The sequence below is a fragment of the Theobroma umbraticum genome, unplaced genomic scaffold (genome assembly GCF_002168275.2).
Source record: "Theobroma umbraticum cultivar Fairchild unplaced genomic scaffold, ASM216827v3 scaffold_204.0, whole genome shotgun sequence".
Lineage (NCBI taxonomy): Eukaryota > Viridiplantae > Streptophyta > Magnoliopsida > Malvales > Malvaceae > Theobroma > Theobroma umbraticum.
The window spans coordinates 4567463-4583405 of record NW_018397267.1 but is presented as its reverse complement, the minus strand read 5'-3'; the positions used below and the strand labels follow the sequence as shown (position 1 = coordinate 4583405).

At 36.5% G+C, this 15943-nt stretch overlaps 2 protein-coding genes across 2 annotated transcripts; both read left to right on the top strand.

Annotated features, from left to right (window-relative positions):
• The first annotated feature begins 35 nt into the window (after positions 1-35).
• Positions 36-6873, top strand: LOC110424445 (Vacuolar sorting protein 39). The gene is made up of 14 exons (XM_021439007.1): positions 36-1235; positions 1756-2031; positions 2379-2575; positions 2844-2985; positions 3659-3931; positions 4045-4117; positions 4295-4343; positions 4685-4973; positions 5163-5218; positions 5366-5434; positions 5553-5664; positions 5855-5944; positions 6012-6182; positions 6523-6873. The coding sequence occupies exons 1-14, from the start codon at positions 147-149 to the stop codon at positions 6613-6615; spliced, it is 2979 nt and encodes a 992-aa protein (XP_021294682.1). The 5' UTR covers positions 36-146; the 3' UTR covers positions 6616-6873.
• Positions 6874-8272: 1399 nt separating this feature from the next.
• On the top strand, positions 8273-14704 carry LOC110424197 (cyclin-T1-4-like). Its single transcript, XM_021438725.2, has 7 exons — positions 8273-8421; positions 10010-10348; positions 11514-11595; positions 11967-12101; positions 12772-12947; positions 13032-13183; positions 13511-14704. The coding sequence occupies exons 2-7, from the start codon at positions 10122-10124 to the stop codon at positions 14530-14532; spliced, it is 1794 nt and encodes a 597-aa protein (XP_021294400.1). The 5' UTR covers positions 8273-8421; positions 10010-10121; the 3' UTR covers positions 14533-14704.
• The last annotated feature ends 1239 nt before the right edge of the window (positions 14705-15943 follow it).

Genomic DNA, 15943 nt, shown 5'->3' with positions numbered 1-15943 from the left:
CGCGCCCGGGAGCAGACAAAAGAGTCTTCAGTTGTCGTTTTACTGGTAGGTAGTCTTAGAAACTGTTTACTCTTTGAGTCTTCTTTCTCTTTCAAAACTTTTCCGACCCAAATTCAATGGCGTTCTCTTCCGCTATCCCCTAACCAATGGCCAAGCCCAAGTCTCGCACCGCCGTCGAGCCCTTGGCTCACTTCGACCTCCCAACCCCCAACCTTTCTATCCGCTCCCTCTCTCTTTCGCAATCCACCCTCTACGTCGGCACCCAGAACGGCTACCTCCTTTTACTCTCCCTAAATCCTAACCCTAACTCAACCACAAATCCACCTCCGATCGAATCCGTTTCTCCCTCTTCGCTTTCCCGAAACGTTTCCCTTCTCCGCACCGTTCCGCTTTCTGACTCTCCCCTGGAATCAATATTCGTGCTCGCCGAGATCGGCGTCGTTTTAGTATTATCCGATGGCTTCTTGTTTTTAACGGATTCGCTCTTGATCCAGCCCGTTAAAAAATTAGGTGGTTTAAAAGGAGTTACAGTAATTGCTCGGAGATTCCGAGGAACCCATTCTCAAAGCACCGATTTAACCGATACTACATCGAATTTATCAAAAGGGCAACGGATTTTGGATAAATTTGGAGGGGTTAGGGCAAATGGAGTGAAAACAAGTGTATTAGAACAGAGACGAGAAGGTAGTTCTGTGTTTGCCCTTGTTATTGGTAGGAAATTGATGTTAATAGAGCTTGTTTTAGGCAGTAGTTTTTTAAATGCTTCTTTTGTGATTCTAAGAGAAATGCAATGTTTTGATGGAGTAAAGTCTATGGTATGGTTTGATGATTCCATAATTGTTGGCACGATTAATGGATATAGTTTGTTTTCGTGTGTTACGGGGCAAAGTGGTGTGATTTTTTCATTACCCGATTTATCTAGGCCGCCGTTGTTGAAGCTTTTGTGGAGAGAGTGGAAGGTGTTGTTGTTAGTGGATAATGTAGGGGTGGTTGTCGATGCACTTGGGCAGCCAGTTGGAGGGAGCTTGGTGTTTCGTAAGGGTGGTCCGGATTCAGTTGGGGAGTTGTCATCGTATGCTGTGGTTGTAAGGGATGGGAAGATGGAGCTGTATCATAAGAAATCAGGTAATTGCATTCAAACGGTTACTTTTGGTGTTGAAGGAGTTGGGCAGTGTATTGTTGCGGATGAGGAAAACAGAAGTGGGGAAGTTGTTGCTGTTGCTACTCCCACTAAGGTATGTGAACCATGGTAGTGAAATTATGCTAGTTTGCTACTGTTTAAGTAATCTTAAATTATCACATTGCTTCAAATCTGCATATGATTAATAAAATCCTACTCCTACATATGCACTTTCTATTAGATGTGAGGTTTGGATCTTGAAATTGATTTTGTGAGTACATATTTACGTATACTCTAGGAAATGTTGGCATACTGCTTGAAAAAGGCTATTGGCAACTTGATGGCTGATGGTTTGCATTTCAAGGTTCAAGATATATTGTGGATATATTAATATTGGTAATTAGAGCTAGGTCCATCAAATTTACTATGCTGCATAAGTTATCACTTCTTAGAGAATTAACTTCTTTGGTCTGGGCTGACTGTTGAACGAATTGTGAGTATGTTTGTGGCTTAGGCTGCTTTTCCATGCTAGGTTTAGGTTTCATGACCCCAGTGGCAACCCATATACATTTTTATGCTTGTTAATTGTAATAGAGTTTTCATACATCATCCTGTTTAGTGCTAAATATTTCCAGGTCATTTGCTATCGGAAGGTGCCATCTGAAGAACAATTAAAAGATCTGTTGAGAAAAAAGAATTTCAAGGAATCCATCTCCTTGGTGGAGGAGCTTGAGTGTGAAGGTGAAATGTCTAAGGAAATGCTTTCCCTCTTTCATGCTCAAGTGGGTTTCCTTTTGCTTTTCGACTTGCACTTTGAGGAAGCAGTGGATCACTTTTTGCAGTCAGAGACAATGCAGCCTTCTGAAGTATTTCCGTTTATAATGCGAGACCCCAATCGCTGGTCTTTACTGGTATGTCTTTTATATTTGCATTTTTTGACAGTTTGATTTGTACATTCTGCAGTAGTTCATATGATTTTGGGGGATAATATGTTGATCATTATATGCTACACCTTGTCACTATTGTAAACTAAATATGGGCTATTTAGTGTCCCACTGAAACTAATTATTTACTCAGATTATAAGTATAGCTGGTCAATGAACAAAGAAGCTACTCTTTTGCATTGTTTGATATGATTTGAATTGCTGAATGAGCATTCTCTTTTGATCTCTGCTTGCGTGAAACATGTTGAACTCCTTGGCTCCTTATGCAAGTTTTTTAAGGTTTGTTGTCATAGCAGTTGCATTGACTTTTTCAGGTTCCTCGAAACCGGTATTGGGGTTTACATCCTCCTCCTGTACCTCTTGAAGATGTTGTAGATGATGGGTTGTTGGCTATACAAAGAGCTATTTTTCTCAGAAAAGCAGGTGTAGAAACTGTGGTTGATGAACGATTTCTATCGAATCCACCAACCAGGGCTGAATTGCTGGAGTCTGCAATTAAAAACATGATCAGGTGCCCTTCCAGCTTAGTATGTTTTCGTGCTTTACTTATAATAGTTACTTCTTTTTCGGCTCTCTCTCTCTCTCTCTCACTTAGCCAGGTGAAGCTATTGGGACTCTGTGTGTGTGTATGTTGGGAGGGAGGGTTATGGAATGATTGACTTCCAATTTTGATATAAATATAATCATTTTGTTGTTCCTCTTTTAGTATTCTTTTCAGCAAGGTCTTGTGGCTGAAAATGTCCTCAAACATTGTTCTTAGTCTTTGTTCCATGGAACAGGTATCTAGAGGTTTCTCGTCAGAAAGATTTGACTTTGTCAGTGAAGGAGGGGGTTGATACACTTTTAATGTATCTATATAGAGCCCTAAATTGTGTTGATGATATGGAGAAGCTGGCATCTTCTGAAAATTGTTGTATTGTGGTATGTGCTTCCTTGTTCTTTGCTTATTTTATTTTTAAATTCCTAAGTTAATACTTTTTTGTATTTTAATTACTCAACTCTTGGTATATAGATCATGGTTGGTCTTACTCTTCTATTTCACTTAAAGGAAAAAAAAAGAAAATTTAACAAACGCAGCATTTTGTTAAGCTTATTTGAATATATAGTAAAAAAGATTAATTGGGCATGATTGTAGCTTTAAAATTAGAATTTTAGTGGTCCGACAAATTTTTTCCCTTGTCAAAACAAAAAATGATGGACTTTTTGGTCAAATAAATGAAAATCTGCTGTCAAGTTGAACATCTTTTTGGGCTTGGTTCATCAATTAAATGCTAGTTTTGTAAACAAAAGACACTAAGAGATAAGTATCTCATTCTCACATGAATTAAGTATGTATTTCTTAAGCTGGAATGGAAGCAGTAACTGGTATGGGAGATTGGAACCATTCCAGTTCTTTTGGGTTGAATACTTTTGGTTCTTGGTTAGCTGTAGTCAAGTTCTAATTATGGCTCTAGGTCTAGAGCAATGCACTATGTGCAAAAAAAACGTTGATAAAATGTGGAATCTTAGTATTCCAATGCATTGGAAAACAGAGAGAGACCGTTGTCAGGAGGTTGCTTGAAGGATGACTGTACAACTTGCATGGGCAGTGCAGGAGGAGTTAGAAACTTTATTAGATGGCTCTGGGCATTTGCGGACACTTGCCTTCCTATATGCTAGTAAAGGGATGAGCTCAAAGGCTCTTGCTATTTGGCGCATCTTGGCGAGAAATTATTCATCTGGTCTCTGGAAGGACCCTGCTGTGGAAAATGGTGTACATGATGGCAGTGCATGTATAGTATCTGGCAGGGAGACTGCTGCAACTGAGGCATCAAAGATTCTTGAGGATTCGTCTGATCAAGATTTGGTTCTGCTGCATCTTTCATGGGTGTGTAGTAGTATTTCTTATGAAAGATTTTATTTTCATAATATCTTGAAATTGAAGGTGTTGTGCTCCTTGAACTTAATGGTTAATTATGGAACTTGGAAATTGCTTATCAGATAGCAGACATAAACCCAGTCCTTGCCGTTCGAGTTTTGAAATCAGAAAAAAGAACCAATCAGTTTTCACCAGGTGGGCGTCATTTTAAGCCAATAATTTTTCTATCGATTATGGTTCTGGCACATGGTCAATTACATTTTGGGATTGACATGCACAGTATTTATGTTATTGTGCAGTGACACTAAGTGTTTTAGCTGTAAATTTTGTTTCTGGATGATGCACAATTTATTAATTAGTTTCTTGCTGCAGATGAAGTGATTGCAGCAATTGATCCAAAAAAGGTTGAGATTCTCCAACGGTACGTTCATATCTCAATTTATGGATTGTACTTCCAAAGTGTTATAATTAATGGTTGCACTTTTGGCTTCTAGGATCTTCTCTCAACATTTTAGTTACGTTATACATGGGGTTTGGCAACTCCTGCTTATTCAGCTTGTCTTGAAATATTTCAAGTTTTATCATCATTTCACCTTTCTATCATACATTCATACTAATAAACACAATTGTTTTGTTTGGGTATAGTATTCTCCTTGTTCATGTAAGCTCTTTAATTTTTTAATATACAAGTTTTCCTTCTTATTAGCATTAGATGTGACCTTCACTGCATTGATTTTGCATTGAGCTTCCTTATCCATGCAGGTACCTCCAGTGGTTAATTGAAGATCAAGACTGTGATGACACTCGGTTCCATACATTCTATGCTATTTCACTTGCGAAGTCAGCTATTGAAACCTTTGATTCAGATATCAGGTCCCAAAGCGATGATACTGAAAGGCAAGAGCAAGTGAAAATCATTGATACTCAAAGGGAGTCGATCTTTCAAAGTCCTGTGCGGGACCGACTGCAGATATTCTTACAGTCTTCAGATTTGTATGATCCAGAAGAGGTCCTTTTGTTAGTAGAAACATCAGAGTTATGGTTGGAAAAGGTCGGTGAGAGCTTTGCATATTCTCTTGAACTGTACGGTTGACCATGTTTAGTTAAGTTTTAATGATATACTCAACTAGAACTCCTAGATTGCTGTTTATTTTTTTATAAACTACTATTTTTAAATTTTTATATGAATAGTTGTTGCATTTAGCATTTGCTAATTTAATATAATGTTTTGATTTGTTAGGCTATTCTATACAGAAAATTGGGACAAGAGACATTGGTACTCCGAATCCTGGCCCTGTAAGATTCCAATAAGTTACAGAATGTTGGTTAGGATTTTAGTTGCATTAGGCAATTTTTAATATAATCTTTAGTCATGAAGATTGCAGACGACAAAAAAAATTAGAATTGTTGTATTCTTATCATTGACGTACAATGGCCTGTCAGAAAACTGGAGGATAGTGAAGCAGCAGAACAGTATTGTGCTGAGATTGGCCGACCAGATGCATATATGCAGTTAGTTTATTTGCTTTCTTTCTTTTTTCTCATAATTTCTTTCCTTTCTTTCTCTACTTATGCAAGTGACCTTTGGTTTTTTGTTTTATTTAATCTGATTGTCACATGATCATATCAGGTTACTGGATATGTATTTAGATCCACAAGACGGTAAAGAGCCAATGTTTAAGGCTGCTGTTCGCCTTCTTCATAATCATGGAGAGTCACTGGACCCTTTGCAAGTATTAGAGGTCAAACCCTCTGTCTTTCTCCTGCATGCATGATTCCATGCAGGGATGTGTGCAAATATGCCATTAAATTATCATGTGGCCTGACCAAACTAGTTACTTATGCTGGAATTGTTGAGTCCATTGTTTCTTTTTTCATATGGCCTGTTTATTTCAAATTTTTATTTGATAAGTCTGACTGTTGATTTTGCAGACACTGTCCCCTGACATGCCTCTTCAGCTTGCATCAGATACAATATTGAGAATGTTGAGGGCTCGACTTCATCATCACCGTCAAGGACAAGTAAGATAGCTTTTTAGTCTTGTCCTCCTTATAATGTGAGCTGCATCTTGATCTTTATTTTTCCCAGATTGTGCATTATCTATCCCGTGCTGTACACATTGATGCAAGGCTTGCAAGATTGGAAGAGAGATCACGACTTGTGCAGATTAATGATGAGAGCCTCTGTGATTCTTGTCATGCACGGCTTGGAACCAAGCTTTTTGCCATGTATCCAGATGATACAGTTGTCTGTTACAAGGTAGGTGGTGACTAACATTATATATTTCGTTTGTCTTTCCGAAGTTTGATAAAAAATGGGCTAGTGTGTTGTTTCTATATGAAGCTGCCCATGGGGTGGGAGGAATAATGACTTTTTTATTTCTTTTAGTTTTTACACCCATCATTTGAAACCCCAGCGGTTTTAGTTTTCCCTCCTATCTGCTAAATCAAATGCAAACCTGGCTAAACAAGGTTTGGGTGTGAGAGATTGTTACATAATGATGCGACCTGTTTTGGTTGTTCAAGTTAAACATCAGGTTGCATTTACATATATCTTTGTCTTCCCATTTGTTTGAGAACTGCATCTGCTTTTTCTACAGTGTTTTCGTCGCCAAGGCGAGTCTACTTCTGTCACCGGCCGTGATTTCAAGGAAGATGTCTTGTTCAAACCTGGTTGGCTGGTAAGCCGCTAAGCCACAGGAAGATAGAAGTCTTTTTCCTTTTTTTATGCCATGGGGCTGTATTTCCCTGATTCAGTAATGGTAGAACTTCATGGCTAGCATTTTGACAGACAAAATTCTGTATATACTACAGTAAAACCGGAACATTGACACTCCTTGGGGTGGGGTTTTACCCTAGCCCATTGTCTGACCTCATTGTTGCCTTTGCTGTTTCGGGTAAACAACAAAATGACAACATACCCTTTTTTATAGACCTTATCACTTTTTACACCTCGCTCCTGTTTTATAGCATCGCTTCATCATTTTTTTTATATATTAATATAATGAAACTCAAGTCGTCCTCGTCATGTTTTCTTCCCGCCATTAAAAGCATAATAATGTTAAAAATTATCAAAAGAAACATAAAGTAGAGACAATGATAATGTATTAGAATGCTTTGGATTCACTTTTATCCATTTTTTAAGTAATTTTAATGTGTTCAATAAACCGATTCAAATGAAACTAAGAAAATTGAACGTGAGAGTATTAAAACTCATAATCTAAAAATATTCAATTAATGTTTACAATATATTTAATTAATTCAATTAAGAAAATTTATTAACCGACCAAGACTATGGTAATAACATTAAAATAGTGACAATGCACTTCTCACTGTGCAATTGGAATTGGCTCACTAGTCATTCAACCCCACCACAGGCTTGGTGGACTGCCCAATTGTACCATGAGGCAAGGGGTCTAGTGGTTCTAATGGCGCTAGACTTTCTGTTTTTTCCAATGTTACCATCAATTTTGTTTTTTATTTTCTTTTTTACCATTCATGTTATAGTTGAGCGACCAAAATGTCTTTGCACGTAGTAGTCGCACTTTTTTTCTTTTCCTTTTGTCTTCTACTCCTACGCGTCAAATGTAAATATATTATTTTTAAAATAATTTTATATTTTCTTAAAAAATAACATTAATATACTTGCGTTAAAATAACACATGAGAATAAAATTCTCATAACAAATAATTTCATAATTTTTAACTTTGAAAATTTCAAGTGTATTTCGAATTACTATATGTAATCTTTTTTTTTATTAATTATTATGTTAATATAAAATAATATGCTAATATTTTTAAATTATTTTCACTGTTTATGAAATTAAGAATTACGTTAATATAAAATACAAAATATACATTACAACAATTAATTTATTTATATACTTTCAACTTAATAAATTTTTTTTAAAGTAGCATCAATTCATTTCATTAAAGCAGAGAAATCCTACACATCGCACCTCATTGCTATCCTTTTATTTTATTAAATACACATTTTGTTTCACGGTTGGTTGGATTATCGATCTTATTGTCATCATTATTTTCAACTTGTATATTACACAATGTCAAAAATTAAATTTAAAGTTTATAAGATTAAGATAAACACAAGATTAAGAAATGATACGAGAAGGAGAAGCATAAATAGGTGGTGTACGAGAATGAATAAATATGATCACAAGATTACACTTAGATCAACTAGAAAAAAAAAAAAAACTTGTATATTTGCAGTAAAAATAGGAGGAGTAAATTGCAAGTGATCATTTATGTCAGGGGCAATCTCTATATTACAAAAGAGAAGGGCTAATTATGTAAATCCGTAAAATCATTTTAATATATAAATAAACCCGAAATTTCTTTGCGTACTTTTGCTTCGTATTTCCACACAGAGAAAAAAAAGGAAAAAGAAAAAGAAAAAAAGAAAAGAAAAGAAAGAAGAAAGAAGCGAGCAGTGAGAGAGCAGCGTAGAGCCTGCTTCCGCCTCCGCCTCCGCTCCGCGTCCAGGTTATTTTCATTTTCTTCTTTCTTTATCTTCCTTAAATTTATTAGATTTTATGCTTTGCTTCTTCATTGTCGTGTTCTCGTTATCTTAGAGTGAAATAGAAAATGAGAAGCGAAAAGAATCGATGAATTTTTGAGTTTATTTGATAGATAAAAGTTTCCGGATCTAAATTTCGAAGAATTTTACGCTCCAAGCTTTCGATAGCCGAATTTGACGGATTTTAAAATCGCAATCCTCGAATTCGGTCCTCGTTCGAATGGGCTCTCTGTGACCTAGGTTTTTGGAGTACGGCTTTCTCTATTTCTCTTTCTTTTTTAAATTTTCACTGTAAGTGATAAATACTATGTTTTAAGCGCGAAAATTGTAAACTTAAAGATCAGTTATAGATATTCCCTTTATTTTGCGATTAAAAAATCTCATTTCATTGTGTTTCGGACGATTTTCCCTTTATTTTATTTGTTCGATGAATTATTTTTGTCTCTTTTGTGAATCTTTATTTTTCCATAGTAATTTAACATGCTACTTTTAATATGGTTCTTTTAGTGCTGATAATAGTATTCCCTTTCTTTTCCATATTATTTTCAAAGGTTATACTTGTGTTTTTAATTGCTTTAATAAATCTTTGTTGATTGCTTATGGATAATTATCTGATACTAGCATTTATTCTTGTGATGGGCTTATACTATTCCGAACCAATGCATGTACAATAAGTGTAATATAGTCATTATTAAAAGGCCAATAAATTTCATTTTATAATCTACAATTTCTCTGTATTGGTAATTCCTCATTTCTTGTGTTGTTCATTGTTGATAGTGATTAATGATAGATTTCTTTTTTCGGGTGTGTCAAAGGAAAATATGTACGTATGATTGTATTTGACTATGCTCTGTTTCCAATTAACTTCATATTGCTATCTTAGTGTTGAAAGGTTTCTCTTGTGGGTTTTATCAAGTATGTTGTGGAAAAGGTTGGGATACCATTAAACAAAAATTGATTAGAAAGATGATGAAGTCATTAAAGATGCTTTTACTGTAATTTTGCTGTCAAAAACCAGTTGACCTTGACCATCTCTAGAACCTTTATGGGAGATTTAGTTTTTTGGTACAAGACAGAGCACCATGACATGAAGATCTGCACCCTCTAGAACCTTTATGGGAGATTTAGTTTTTGGTGCATGACAGAGCACTATGACATGAGGATCTGTACCCTAACACCCCCCATCCTTACCACTAGAGAGTTTCAATCTGTCAGAAAAAAAGTTTTATCTCTATTTCTTTGCAATGGGATGTTTCTGTTGGTTGTATAGTAATAAGGTTGAAATTTAAGATGTTAAGATCTTAAAAAAATGTGAGATATGTAGTTAGGTAATGTTGAACATCTGAGTTTTCATTGTCATGGTAGATTTTTGCAGTTTTCCATTAGGATGTCCTTGCTTTTTTGCTAACAAGTTCTGTGGTTTAGCATGTCTTTTAATTGGTCATCAACTGGAATTAAAGCATTGTTGAATGTTTGCTTAGGTGTTTTGTACACGTGACATTTTAAGTCTGCATGTCAACATGATCTCTCACATTGTGTTATATTTTTTATCAGAACAATACTAAAAGGCTGGTTATGAAGAAATAAAGTCTTGCTCCTTCTATAGGGAGTTGTTTTTTGTCTGCGGTATCCTATTGTTGGGAAATATATATATATATATATATATATGGCGGGGATGTTACCTGGGGATTCCTCACATCATTCAGCATCTGAGAGCGGGCCTTCTAGAAATTCTCAAGAAAAGCAGGAGGAAGTAGGTCGTTGGTATTTTTCAAGAAAAGAAATAGAAGAAAATTCCCCATCAAGAAGGGATGGTATTGACTTGAAGAAAGAGACGTACTTACGCAAGTCATACTGTACATTTTTGCAGGATTTGGGCATGAGGCTTAAAGTGTAAGTTCATTGTATAAATTCTGATGCAGCGTTTTTCTGGTTGGATGCAACAAATGGGCTGATTTCTGCTGTTGAGCTTTAATATGTTGTTTATATTGGGTTCATTATTAGCCATTCTGATCATGATGAGCATCATTTATAACTGGGAAATAGAAAGTTAATGTGATTTTGTGCATGTTTTATTCATCTGTCTGTGTGTGTACATGTCTGTTGTCGTATGTATGATCAATTTATGTATATAGTTTCTCCACTAAATTTATAGCATGAGAAAGGGAAGTAAATTCTAATATTTCTTTTAGGTAGAAAGTTTTAAAAATTGTGTACTTAACATGGTTATATCTCAATGTTCAAAAGACTGAGATATTATTTACTGCAATGCCTATAATTGTTTCAGTGCTGGTATCTGCATGGAAAGTGGAACATGAAATCGCTTTATCATGGTTTCGCAACAGAAAGAAATGATCTATATGATAGCTTTATGCTTTTAAAAATATACATATCTGGCATTCCTCTGTCATAGCTACTATATCATTTTAGGCAACATTGCCTGGCTTAGAGAGGATGCCTTTTGAGAAGCTATCTTTGGATTTCTATTGCCTGCTGCAGTGAAATAGTCTTGACAAATAGTTGTTGGGAAGTGGACTGATGCAGGAGGTGGTCTTGTTTGTGCACATCGGCACATGTGTGTGTCTGTCTGTCAGTCTGCCATTCTTTGCCTTCTTTGTATACACGTGCTTTATCGCTAGCAAAAGCTACTCATGCATATAAACGTGTGAACATGTTGTTTGTGCGCGTGCATGTATGTGTGGTGTGTGTTAGTGAATATCTATCATTCTTTGTCTGGTTTTGGCATTATATTTCTGGAAAAGGTGTTCTTTATAAACAAAAAATGGTTGTTAGTTGAACAGGGCATTTCATGTCTGAATAGGTCTAATCTATCAACAGTTGATCGAACCCTGAGAGCGTACTGATGTAATTATTTTTAGTTCTTTTACTTTTAATAACCTCATGGGTGAAAGGAGTTTTTTTGACATTTAGTTGTCCAATATTACTAAGTTGCATTCACACAAAGATCTCCACTTCTGATATTACATGTATTGATGAACATGTGGATATTTATTGGCTCTGATTGAATGAATTTGACTAAATTTCTTACCTGATACAGGCCGCAAGTAACAATAGCCACAGCAATAATTTTTTGTCACCGGTTCTTCATTCGACAATCACATGCGAAGAATGATAGAAGGGTGAGTTGTTATTCTCATTTGTCTGGTGAATTTGTTGTTAAAATTTGGTTTGCCTTCTTTATTTAAGGTAAATCTGTTTACTCTAAGTATTTCCTTTTAGAAATCCAAGCAGTCTCTATATTTTGAATCCATTTCATTATGAAGTTTTATCCATTTTGCATTTTGTTTTTGATGACATAGTGTTGGTATGCCTACTAGATTGATTGAGGGTGAAACTGTGAAAAGTGTTATAATAGAAGCTGTAAATGTAATTTCTTTTGTTAACTTTACTTACGATTGTATTTCTGATAGAGAATTTTCTTGTAAGAAAGAGCATTGAGTAGAAAACATTTGTATGTTCTTGTGCTTAATTTCATTTGTTTGCTCAACAGACCATTGCTACTGTGTGCATGTTCCTTGCTGGGAAGGTTGAAGAGACGCCTCGCCCATTAAAGGATGTTATTCTTGTTTCCTATGAGATAATACACAAAAAGGATCCTGCTGCAGCCCAGAGGATCAAACAGAAGGTGTTCTTTTAATTAATGGTGTTTTTGCCAGTTTATTTGTATTCCACTTTCTGATGTTTGAGTTGCCACTTTACCCCCATGTCATATCTCTTCCTCCCTGACATTTGCTATTTATCTCTAACCTAAATCTCACTTGCCATTCCATTTGTGCAGTCTTTCTCATTTCCTTTGCTCTTCTGTTTATTTATTTATCTTTTTCACTCCTTTTCTTATTCCTTGGGCATATAAGGCTGACCCCATTAGCTATATTTTCTTCTTATAAAAGTGAGCAAGCTAAAATCCCATTTATGGTTCAGTGTGAGGATTTTACCTTTGAGATATTAGCTCACACATAACAATTGTCCAATCTGTTGATTATTTGGTGAAATATTGCCAATGTGTGTAAAATACTTGGCAGAGACATAACTTGTCAGTATTTTGGTGTGTTCGCTTTCCTTTTGTCAGAATTTATTCTTCTGTCCCTCTTGAACTCAAAATTCTTGCTCAGAATCCACTTTTTTCCTCCACAGCTGTGTCCTTGGTAAAATATCTCCCTGCTACCTCACTTTTTTTTTAAAGTATTTTTAAAATATAACATTGCTTATTATCTAGTTATTATTGTTATTTTTAAATTTTTATTTGCATAATTTTAGTTAGTATTGTTACTCATTAGTGTATATATGTGTCGCAGGAAGTGTATGAGCAACAAAAGGAGCTAATTTTACTTGGGGAGAGGCTTGTACTTGCCACTTTGGGTTTTGACCTCAATGTTCATCACCCATATAAGCCTCTTGTTGAAGCGATAAAGAAATTCAAGGTTGCACAGAATGCTCTTGCTCAAGTTGCATGGAATTTTGTTAATGATGGGTATGTGTAAGTGGTGTTTCTTCAAGTTTCTAATATGATCTCTTCCTTCTGTTCTCTTTTGACACACTGCAAAGCGGCTTGCAGGCTGAGGACGTCGCTGTGCCTGCAATTTAAGCCCCATCATATAGCTGCAGGTGCCATTTTCCTTGCTGCCAAGTTCCTCAAAGTGAAGCTTCCATCGGATGGTGAGAAAGTCTGGTGGCAAGAATTTGATGTCACCCCACGCCAGTTGGAGGGTTGGTGTCCTCTTCATTATTTTGTAATAAAGATTTTGTGGATACAATTGGACAGTTAAATGGCTTCCTGACACTGATATTGGTTGTGGTTGCTTGCTTATAGCATTTGCCAAATGTTGCTTCTCTTAAAATTGGCTGACCAAATACGGGATTATAATTATCTGTTTCATGTAATTCCTTTGGTTTTGGTGGGCAGTCTGCTTATTGCCATGTTGAGTGAAATGCCCTGGATGTTGCTCCGATAGCTTTGCTGTCCTTTTTTATCCTTTTTTCATGTGGCTTTAGTTGGCTATTTTACTTGGTCACTGGTGTTATTTAATCTTGCAGAGGTTAGCAATCAAATGCTGGAACTTTATGAGCAAAACAGAGTGCCCCCATCTCAGGGTAGTGAAGTAGAAGGAAGTGCTGGTGGTGGAACATCTCATCGAGCCCCAGCAAAACATCCTTCTGGAAGTGAGGAAAAGCAAATGTCATCACGGTCAGCAGCTGACCACTCATCTGCAGACAATCATGGGGTGCCATCAAGAACTGTGCAAAATCAAAGTAATGATAATGGGAGTGGGGAGATGGGCAGCGTTATTACTGATCACAAGACGGATATGGAAACAAAGGATAATCAACATCCTGAGCAATTGCCCCAGAAGGAGAACATGAGGGAAGTTTCAAATAAATCTAGGTCTGGAATGGAGCGAACTGGGGGAGAGGACCATGAAAGAACTGGTGGAAGAAATGAAATTGCAGAAACAGGTGAGTGGAGAGATGATGGAGCATCACGGAAGGCTAGCAGTGTGGTTGGGAGGAACTTGGACATGAGGGAAGGCCCGGTTGGCCAGTCCCCCAAAGAAGCTATTAAAATTGACAAAGATAAGCTGAAGGCTGCACTTGAGAAAAGGAGGAAGTCTCGTGGGGAAACAATGAAGAAAAAGGATGTAATGGATGAAGATGATCTTATTGAGAGGGAGCTAGAGGATGGGGTTGAATTGGCTGTCGAAGATGAGAAAATCAAGCGAGAACGTAGGCAGACCTGGTCTAGGAATGAGAATATGGATCATGGAAAGGACCATGGGGAAATGGGAGAAGGGAACCACTTTGTTACAAAGGGGCAGTCATCTAGGGGATTTGAAGCAGAGGCTGCTGAAGAAGGAGAAATGCTGGATGATGCTTCTCCCATGGTGAACAGCCGAAAGAGAAAAGGTGGAAGCCCACCAGACAGACAGTTGGAAGGAAAGAAGCGGCACGAGTATATGCCAAGTTACAACCATGACAGCATAGAAGATGGGCAAAAGATGGGTCGGAGTAGTTATGCAGATAAAGAGCATAGAAGGCATGCACACGAGAATCATTTGTGAGGAAGTAACACGGGGAAGAGTGGGCGTGCATGATCTATCATATGATCTTTGGGACACTAGTGTCTGACCGTTGCTATTGATAATTGAACTTTGGTCACATAAATGGTCAGAATGATCCTTGGGAACTGAAACATTGCTGAAATGTACTTAAATTAGTTTGATTTTGATTGCCTACGATGGCGCATATCTTGGCTGTAACGGAATGTTAGAATGAGGATACATCAGTGGCCACAATGGCAGGGGCATCAAGAGAAAGTAAAAGAGGCAGTTAATTTATTTAGTTCATATATATATATATATATATGAAAAAAAAAAATCGAGCGTAGACAATTTCTATTATATCTCTTCGTACTTGTTCCCCCCCCCAGCTCACATTCCTGACTCCCCAGTTTGTTTTCCTGGTCGGATGTAGGATGAGTTATTTGGTTCCAACAGAACTCCCGAAAATGCCCAGGCTAATTGTTATATTGTGTTTAACTTGGGTTTGATCACTGATTCCCTGAAATGTGACTGCTACCGACCGATATACCTCTGTACATGATGTTACGCATAAACTTTGGAACGACTCGTTTATCTTTCTGAATCGTCTGTTTGCACTTGGTTTTCATTTTATTGAATTGTGATATGTGAAGGCGTTCATCCAAAGTAGTAATCAAATCGATAGGATGTAAATTGCCTTTGCTTGGGGATACAACTAGCAAATGATTCAGGCACCTATGCCTGCTATGCTATGTTAAAATCGATTCTCGATTGGGACTGTAGCAATCCCCAATTGTGACTCAAACGGTTGCCACATGGCCAATTCTTTTTGTTTTGAAATTATTATTTGTAATTAAAAATAAGATTTTTTTTTGTTTCTTAGATGAATAAGATATTAATAAAAAAATATAATTCCAAATAGAAAATAATAATGTTTTGAATAATTGAAAAAAGATCATAATAAAATTTATTAAATATATTATGGTTTCAAATAATTAAAAGAATTCAGAAAATGGGTCATCAAGCAATTAATATTTTTATATGAAGAGATTTGAGTTCAAATTTTCAAATGAAATAGGCTTATCATTAAATTAAAAATCAAGTAATTTATATTTTTCTAGTGAAAAATGAAGTCAGGGACTAGAGCATATACACCAATTCCCATGGTTATTGAACTAAATAAAAATGGTTGCAATGCAAATAAAGTTGTGTCAGTGATGTTAGTGACGCGTGCAGAGACATCACAAGAGTACTAGTGAATGAGCAAGTAGCTCGTGTCGAGCATAGGCGCAGAGGACAAACTCTCTTTATCCAAACTCTTGAGAAGATAGATATAGAGAGAATCTGGAACTCACAAGTAAACACCCTTAACCAATCGCAACCATCCAACTCAGCCTTGTTACTCCCTGCATCTTATCCTTCCTCCCACCAC